General features: G+C 34.7%; 1 protein-coding gene across 5 annotated transcripts in view; it reads right to left on the bottom strand.

The window, feature by feature from the left end:
- Positions 1-654: 654 nt before the first annotated feature.
- LOC116033032 (ABC transporter C family member 2-like) overlaps positions 655-9,468 on the bottom strand; it is a 23,973-nt gene continuing 15,159 nt past the window's right edge. For all 5 annotated transcript variants that reach the window (XM_031275790.1, XM_031275793.1, XM_031275792.1 and 2 more), the window contains 11 exons: positions 9,007-9,207; positions 8,703-8,801; positions 8,425-8,577; positions 7,962-8,338; positions 5,944-6,124; positions 5,442-5,765; positions 3,882-4,638; positions 3,364-3,485; positions 2,638-2,883; positions 1,555-1,978; positions 655-867 (listed from right to left, as the gene is read on the bottom strand). In XM_031275790.1, coding sequence (XP_031131650.1) covers positions 767-867; positions 1,555-1,978; positions 2,638-2,883; positions 3,364-3,485; positions 3,882-4,638; positions 5,442-5,765; positions 5,944-6,124; positions 7,962-8,338; positions 8,425-8,577; positions 8,703-8,801; positions 9,007-9,207 — 2,985 coding nt within the window. In that variant the 3' untranslated portion in view covers positions 655-766. The remainder of the gene's footprint in view (positions 868-1,554; positions 1,979-2,637; positions 2,884-3,363; positions 3,486-3,881; positions 4,639-5,441; positions 5,766-5,943; positions 6,125-7,961; positions 8,339-8,424; positions 8,578-8,702; positions 8,802-9,006; positions 9,208-9,468) is intronic.

Raw genomic sequence — 9,468 nt, 5'->3', positions numbered from 1 at the left:
AGACACATAAAATGGGACGGAGGGCGTAAGAATTTCATTCAATTGTTTAGTTCGTCGAAGGAATAAACATAGAAATTATATTCTAGTTATAAAGAATAAAAATGCAAAGTATTTTAATTTACCCAAAGACGTTAAGTTTGTTTAGTAATCTTATTGCTTAATTAATTTCTTTCATGATTCAACATGAAAAACATTTAAAGTGCATTACCTATGATTTTTTTTTTTTGAGTACTATTATTTTAGTTGAAAATAAAAAGACCCTTTGATATATTTCTTTTCTAATAAATTGTGAGACTTGAAATTTATGAGTGAAGTGAGAAGAAAACGTCTTAACCTTCCAACGAATGAATGAATTGATTATTTTTATTTTACTTTTTATGCATCCAAAATGTGAAAAAGGGTAGAAAGAAAAGCAAGAAAGAAATTTGGAAAAGGGATAATTTTCAAAAACTATTTTAAAAATAACTTTAGATCCTTAAATTATACGGTAGATAAATTGTACTTTTCATCCCTCAATTTTACTATCACCACCTTTCATCCTCAATTGTCTAAGGGAGGAAAATGCTATTTTTATATAATTAAGGGAGGAAAAGAGTCAATTTTAGTTGTGTACTTCATTATACTAATGAGAAGTAGTGCAAAATAAGTGGCACATTTAGGCGGGACCAAAATGTTGTATTATAAAAATTGGGAGTGTGTTGAAAAGGGAAGTTCCAACTTCCATGTACAAGTAGGCAGTAGAACAATTAACAACTTGATCTATCTACTACATCTCAGTGTTGTCCCAGTTGATTGTTTTTTCCTCAAAACCATACTCTCCATGATGATGAAGTCTGTTCCTTGCCAGCCTACTCATCATTGCAAGACCTGGGCCACAAAAATGGAACAACTAAATGCCATTGCATATGCAGTACCCAGGAATATGTTACGTTGCACAGAAAGCAGGAAGATCAAAAACCTAAACACCACCACAACATTTGGTTTATAATATTTGTGGGGCTTAATATTTTTTATTCTTAACTCTGTTGAGTTGAGTTGAGTTAAGTCGAGTCGGTCTTTTGTATGAACTGCTCCCCAGGTTGACAATCTATTCAGGAGACTAAATAATGTGCGGGTTTTTGACTGAAATGGGTAAAGTTTATGAGGAATAGACAAAAATGAGCAACTTTTAGAATTTGGACAAAAGGAGGAAAAACACATTGGGACGCGAGTTTCTAGTAAAAAACGTTAAGTCTCACTTGAGTTTGTCAAATTTTCAAATTCTTTTTTTTTTCGCCTAAAATACGACAAACGCAAGACGTTTCTGCAACAAAAAGTTATAGTTATAGTTGTTTGTCATATTTTGGAAATTTGACAAACTGAATGGGACTTGTGTTTTTAACTAGAAGCTCAAGTCTCAAACGAGTTTTTCTTTCGTTTTTCCAAATTTTAAAAGTTGCCCATTTTTGTCCATTCCTCGTGAAATCTGCCCATTTCAGTCAAAAACTCCTACTGTGCACACTATAAGTGTTGTACTGTTCAGCTAGATTGATATAGAAGTGTTGGAACCTTTACCTTCGATCATTCTGTATAAAGAAGACCACCATCCCTCTCTGGAAACATGGTAGTGATCCAGGGTCTCTTCAATTACTGTATCGTGCTTCCCTTCTAGAACACCCTGTAAAGTGATCACTGCGTCTTTTGTCTTCTTGAGGATATTATCCCCGTCGTCTTCAATTTCCAATTGCAAAAGGTCATTATGCGATGAAGTTAGGCTTACAGCCAGTGCAAACTGGGTGGCAGCAACCCAGCGCGAAGAGGCTAACAATCTCTTTTGCCCATCTGCCTGATTTTCCATATCGGTTTTCGTATCACCTCTACCATGAAGTACTAAGCTTCGCAAGTACTGGGCATTAGCAGCTCCCGTGCTCTGAACCATTCGAGAAAATGCACTTTCTTCGTTTTGTAGCAGCACCTCTGGTGTGTCATATTCCAAGACCTGAAGAAAGTATGTAGAAAACCATATGTAAATATAAAATGTTAGAAGCAAAGGGAAGGTCTACTTTCCCAGCTTTGTTACTTCTATTGTTTTCATAGATTGCCTATCTAATAAGGAGTTTTAATGTATTTTTTACAAGGTTGTAGAAGGCACTAGTCAGGCGGCCTGGAGGCGCCTACCGCCTAGGCGGCCGAGTAAAATAATAATGATAACAATAAAGTGTAGCCACCCTAAGCCCTTAATAAAAACACACTTGGCCGAGTTAGGTAGCGACTCGGCCGAATTGGCACCGACTTGACCGAGTTAGACACCTAGTCAGCTGAGTTAGGCACCTAGTCGGCCAAGTCGGGCGCTTAGTCGGCCAGCTAGTCGGCCGACCGACTAGAAGGCGCTTAGGGTGAGATCCCCTTGGTTTAGGGGCACCTACCTAAGCGGCCGCCTAGACCGATTTTTATAATACTGATTTTTTATGCTTACAAATGATTTTTTTTTTTGGCATCACAAAAATTAAATAATAAATAAAATAACATGGACCGCAAAACTAGTTTAAAATAAATTGGGAGAATGTAAAACCACTATTCATAAGTCAAATAGTGAATGAATCCAAGGATATGTTGAGCTAATCAAAGGTTTAAACAAGGGAGAGCCTTTTTTACTACCTTTCCAGAATCAAGCAGGAGAATTCGATCACAGTCGATGATAGTGTTCAAACGGTGAGCAATAATGAGCATTGTGCATGATTTAAACTCTTCTCTTATGGTTTTCTGTATAAGTGCATCAGTTCTACAATCAACAGCAGCAGTTGCTTCATCAAGGACGAGAATCTTTGATCTGCGAAGCAATGCTCGAGCAAGACTTAATAGTTGCCTCTGTCCAACACTGAAATTTTCTCCTGCCTCTGACACCTATATATTACACCAACAAAACATTGATACAATAGCAGAAAGCTAAAATTTCAGTGAAGATTCAAATGACCACAATATAGATAAATTCACAAAATCTGCTTGATTACAGCCATGAGTGCGTGGATATCGCATAAAAAGATTGGCTACATAAATCAAAGGTATTTTATGTAACAAAGTCCAATGAGGAATATTAGAACGAGTCCACCTGATGCTTTGTTTGATTTAAAAAAAAAAAAAAAAAAAAAAAAAAAAAAAANAAAAAAAAAAAAAAGATATTAGAATATAAAGTTGGGAGGGCACACACAGACGCACATATATTTTGCTCTTGTTAATTATGTGCAAGCGATGAAGTTATTCAAAGTTATCGTCGAACTTGAATTAGCATAGCTAACATAATGTTATAGCTTATCGAAATTGCGGGTTGAAAGGCCTGGCGGGAGGCAAATAGAAATTTGAAAGTGAAGAAGATATCGCACATACCTCAGTGTCTAGACCCAAAGAACTCCTCCTGATGACTTCCTTTAGATGTGCCCTCTCTAACGCCTCCCACAGATCAGCATCATTGTGTTCATTGAAAGGATCAAGGTTGAATCTCACACTACCTGGCAGCAATAAACCATAAGAAATACAAGGAACAATATGCTACATTAAGTCCATAACATAGAGGAACTGAATGTGCACCCAAATAGTCAAATGCATTTAAGTAATTGGATTGCAAATCATTTAATCATCTTTCAAAAGATATGCTATCTCATCATATGCATAACACTCACCATAGTACTATAGTAGTTTGCTTTGCTACTTGTACCAAAATAAAGGCATTCATTAAGAAAGGGACCAGAAAAGAGAAGCAAACGCATACATGGACAATTTTAAAAGTCCTTAAGAATACTAAACCAAAAAGAATGAAATCAAACATGGCTTTTATATGTATCTTTCCTTCCTCCCACTGTGATTTGATTCACACAATCAGATAGAAAATATCAGTTTGGGCATACCTGAGAACAAAACAGGTGATTGTGGTATTATACCAAGAACCTTGCGGAGGTCCAATAATCCTAACTTTGAAATGTCACATTCATCAATTATGATCCTTCCACTTTCCAGTTCCACAAGTCGGAATAAAGCATTAAACATGCTAGATTTCCCAGCTCCTGTTCTCCCTACCACTCCAACCTTATCGCTAGATGGAATAGTGAATGATATACCATGGAGAACAGGAGGAAGTTCAGGCCTGTAACGTAAGACAACGTTTTCAAATCGAATTGATCCTGCTGAGGGCCATGCGGGAGGAGGACGGTTGTCCTCAATAATAGGAGGTGCTTCAGAAGGCAATTCTATATATGTGCCAACGCGCTCAACAGCATTTAAACTATTCTCAGCCAAACTCGCCAGTCTCAATACACCAGTTAATAGGCTTGTAATATTTAAGGCATAACTGAGAAGCAAACCCATAGTAGAGGCAAAAGCCTCTTGGTTTTCTGCATTTCCATTCTGCATCACAGCAAATGTTGCAGTGAGCCAGATCATAAGGCCCCCCAAAGTCTCTAGACGAATTGCAAGCCAACGATTTCCACTCATGTTTACAAGAGTGAACCTAATATTGTTATCCACAGAGTTCCCATTGATGTTAGCCATTCGATCATAAGCTTTATATGCACGAATGGTTGGGAGACCATTCAGTGCTTCTCCAAATTGTGCATACACAGGAGATCTAGAAATGGAATCCAAACGCTTTACCTCACGGGCAGTGCTCTGCGAAAAAACAGTTGTATATATCGATCATGATAAGTGACAATAAAGGAACAGAAAACACATACATAAGCTAGATAATTAAAACAGTAAACAGAGTTGCAGGTTTTATAAAAATTAAAAATGTACATGCAAAATTAGATCCAAGTAATAAATCACTGTCATATGATAACACAATTAACCATCAACCTGAAGGAGTGAAAACAACCATTTAAACCTAAATTCAAGTATTTCAGTAGCAGACAGGCTTCTTCATGATCAACAAAATTTGGTGTTCTTCCGATAAGCCTTAAAAGTCTGATACAAACTTTAGACAACAAAATCCCATGATTATCTTGATAAAGTTCAAGAGAAGACAAAAAATAATATTTGATCAAATATTAGACACCCTTCATCTTGCCCTTCTTAACTGCATTGCCTTGTACAAACCATTTTCCCTCATATTATGGGTAAAGAGAACAAGAAGAGGTGAAACTGTACAAGGAACCAATTATTGAATTAATATTAAGCAAAGCTCAAAAGATCTAATGGATGGTTGATTAGGATCAAGAGAACAAAACTAATTAACAAGTTGCAAGAAGCTTGAAGCATACTTCCAGAATCCAAGTTGAATAATCATACAAGTAACAAGGTATCTGACTTACTAAAACAAAACCATAGTTAGACAAACTGTTAATTACCATATGAAGGGAAAAAGTACTTTAGTTCAGAAGAGATCAGAGTACTTATAGGCATTTAACTACTATAACATCATGCAATACATAGAAATGCAAAAATACAGAAATTGATTTAAGAAATTAATATACCTGATAGTACAGGTAAGCGCCATAAAACAGCACTAGAAGTGGCATTATGGCCCATAAAGACATTGTGCTAACTATACCAATTAGCACAAATGTTGAAATAAGTTGGGAAACTTGGTTCATAAACATATTGACAAATGGTGCAACATTCCGATCTATGTCTCCTTGATCCTTAGCAAACCTATTGATAATCCTTCCAAGTGGATTTGTGTGAAAGAAGACCATTGGAGCTCTTAAAATAGAGTTCAGCATGCCATTATGTAACCTTTTAGCAGCAAAAAGGCTTGAAGTGATCAACCAAAATGAATTGGTAAGTGTTACCAAAACCTGCAATGCAGATATTTCAGTGAGAATTTCTTTTCCTATTTCAACTTTATGCAGTTATTTTCACCTTCAGGATATCAATCTTATAATCCTATTTGGAGTACAGCCATGTAACACCTTAATTTAGTCAAAAAGAAATATCAAGCGATAATACTGTCTAAAAAATCTGAATAATTCATACTTGACCAAATGATAGAACTGCATAAATAAGATTGTAGAAAGTGGAACTATATCTCGTTGAGCTGCTTCCATCAGTCCAAAAACTTAACCATGTACTGCTTCCAATTCGAAGAGATTCAGTTGAGACGTAGCACATCAACAGTATCATAACTACCCAGGCACCTCCTAAAGCATCCTTATATCTACAAAATATAATTGATTAATTTCAAAGCATTGTAATCATCAAACAAACAAAATTGAAAAAAGTAATCATTTTTATCTTTATCAGCTTCTTTCTGCAAAAAATATATGGAACTAATCTATAAAATATATGAATGAACGAAATCATTGACACAATTAAATATATGATTAGATTTTCTTGTAAGTTACTATTTTGTATGTTCACTTGTTCAGTGTCCTGAATAATTACAACAAAGGGGAAAACTATGGACTAACATGAGAAAATGATACATTGAATATGATATCTCAGTAACTATACCAAATCAATAAACATTATACAATAGTAATGAGAAATAAATTTGGTTGAAATCCCCTAGAGGGATGGGGAAACAGAAAACCCTAAACAACTCACACAATTTGTTTTAATCTACAACAAACTATATTAAACACAAAAATGAAACAAGCTGGAAAACATTATGTTACATTTCCCTGATGATTCACAACCTTGAAAACCTCATTAGTTTAGGAGTAACTTCAGAAATGTGCCTAATTAATTCTTTTTTTTTTTTGCAAATAATCTACAAATAAATTGTTTTTGAAACTTGGACAAAAATAAAACATTTTCAGGCTTGAAATTGCTACTTGATGTCGATACTTGAAGTAGCAAGTTGACAGCTTTAGTCCAAGTCCATATCACATACTTTTTTCTAAAGGATATCCAAACTTTAACACAAGTTCAAATTACTCCCCTGACCATCTTGAAAAATTAAATTCTTTTTACATTTGTGGAATGAGAAAAAAAACTATAATAATAATCAAGATTCATTAATAAACTTATTCTGTTAGTTTACCATAAACAAAAGAAACTATATTATATCTAATGAAATCAAACAATATATTGGTTTAGAAGGGAAATGTTTGATCAACAAATTAACAGGTATAATGAATGATTCTGAGAATTATAACAAAGTATAGCTTGTTTTGATAATGGTAATTGGAAAATGAACAAAATAGTTTGACAACTAATCTCGACTTTTCATTATTAGTTACTTTATCTCATTCCACAAATGTAAAATGAGTAGTATTTTAAGATGGCTTGTGCCAAGCAATTTGACTTGGACTATAAGTGGGATACTGGATACCACTCAAAAAACAATAAAGTATGCAAGATGGACTTGGCCAAAAGCTATTAGCCCATAAGTTCAGTTCAAGTCAATTTGAAATAGTGACTTGATGTAACTATTCCCAAGAGTGACTCCATGTTACTACTTATAGTAGCAACATCAATCCATAATTTCAAGTCCAAAAATGCCTATTTTCGTCAAAGCTTGGAAATAGGTTATTTGTAAATTTATTTTTTTCAAATTAGGCACATTTGTAGAAATTGCTTTTAGCTTAGTAACCAAATCATAACTATACATTCATTTAGCATGTGAGTCTTTATTGACAAAAGAAAATTATCCAGAGCAAAGAAAGAGGAGTTTATTTACAGCATACTTATTACTGCATGAGTTTGTTTGAGTCCCTGCTTATTGGAGCTTACCTACTCCAAAAAGTATAATTGGGCCAAACACTAATGAGAAAAAGGCTTTTAAAGCCAAATGAGTCAAAAAGCTCTTTGTAAAAGTGTCAAGGATGAGACTTTTTGTTCAATAAGCTCTAATTGGGCTTAACAAACACTATGTATTCAAGAAGCTTTGCAGCTGTTTAGTTGATACAGCAGTCATAGCTGAAAGGTTAGACTTTGACATCAAAATTTTTTAAGAATTTATTTCTAAATTTAGCATGCAAATGGACTCAAGAATGTTTGGAGACAATTAATAACAAAAACTTAGTTGCATTAAAAAATACAAACTTTACCTTGTCAAAACTTTCCAACTTACAACACCTGTTTCCCGTTCTTCCTGTTTAATGAGAACAGATTTGCCTCCTTTCGGTTTATTTGTTTTCTCTGGATCTGTAGAATCAACCACACCATTAGTAACAGGATTTAAGGTGTTATCAATATTTTCAACAATTTCCCTTTCATCTGCATATGCCTCCATTTTTCCAGCGTTTTCCATCAGTTTTTGGAATAGGTTGCCATTATTTGAGAGATATTCAAAGGTTCCTTCCTCTTTCACCATACCATCATGCACCAATATAATTTTGTCTACTTGTGAAAGAAAATGCAACTGGTTTGTTACCAGAACTCTGGTCTTTCCTCTCAACTCTCCCCTAATGCATTTCTCAAAAACCTGGCAATAGGAATGAAGACACGCAAACAATTTATTTCTGAGTCTTTCTTTCTTTTTAATTCTGTGTAAAATACAAAAGATGTTACCTGGCGGCCCACATCAGCATCCAGTGCACTTAAGGGATCATCAAATATGTATACATCAGAATCAGAATAAACTGCTCTAGCCATAGAAACTCTTTGCTTCTGCCCTCCACTAATATTGACTCCTCTTTCACCAATTTCAGTAAGATCGCCACCCTAGAATAAAGGAGTTATGGTTTACAAAGCATTCTAATCAAGAGAGAAATCTCATTGAAGGAAAACAACTGAGCAATTGAATCTCAAATATTTTTAGCACAATAAAATTGCGCACTCATACTTACAGGGAGCAGTTCAAGGTCATGCTGTAATGCAGTCACATCAATTGCCTTATCATATCTTGCAGGTGAAAATCGAGAACCAAATAATATGTTTTCGCGCACCTATAAAACATACTAAACATTTCAATGGCTGAAGATAATGAGAATCTGCCAAGTATCAATAGCCACTTGATAAGCATCATGTTTTTACAATTAATTAAATCATGTTACTGAAGTTCATCTGTAAAAATTTTGGGAGGACTAAACCTGTTGGTTTCCAATTAAGAGACTTATTTCTAGTTTCTAGCTAAAAAAAAAGGTTACATACTGTTGCATTAAAAATCCAGGAGATTTGTGGTACATAAGCGACGGTTCCTCTGATGACAACACTTGAATCTGTAACAGCAGGAATCTCCCCAAGCATTGCTGAGATAAGTGATGTCTTTCCTTCTCCAGTACCACCAACAATTGCTACTAAGCTACCAATTGGAATATCCAAATTGATATTTGACAAAGTTGGTCTCTCTGCCTATCATTTGCAGGAGTATTACTTAGCATTTCCATCGCATATGTAACTTGAAGAGAGTTCTATGAGCACGTAAACTTCAACAACCATCAAGATTAATGAAAAAAATAGGATACAATACCTTGGGGCTATATCTTTATTCTACTGCATGTTTAGGAATGCAAAATTTATACAAGCAAGGCACAGCATCTCATGATGTAATTTTCAGGTGCAACAAGGAAAAAAAAAAAAAAAAAAAAAAAAAAAAAAAAAAAAAAATAAAAA

This window comes from Ipomoea triloba, chromosome 10, assembly GCF_003576645.1.
Source record: "Ipomoea triloba cultivar NCNSP0323 chromosome 10, ASM357664v1".
Lineage (NCBI taxonomy): Eukaryota > Viridiplantae > Streptophyta > Magnoliopsida > Solanales > Convolvulaceae > Ipomoea > Ipomoea triloba.
Note: the sequence above shows the minus strand (reverse complement) of the source record. Positions and strands in the feature narration are given on the sequence as shown.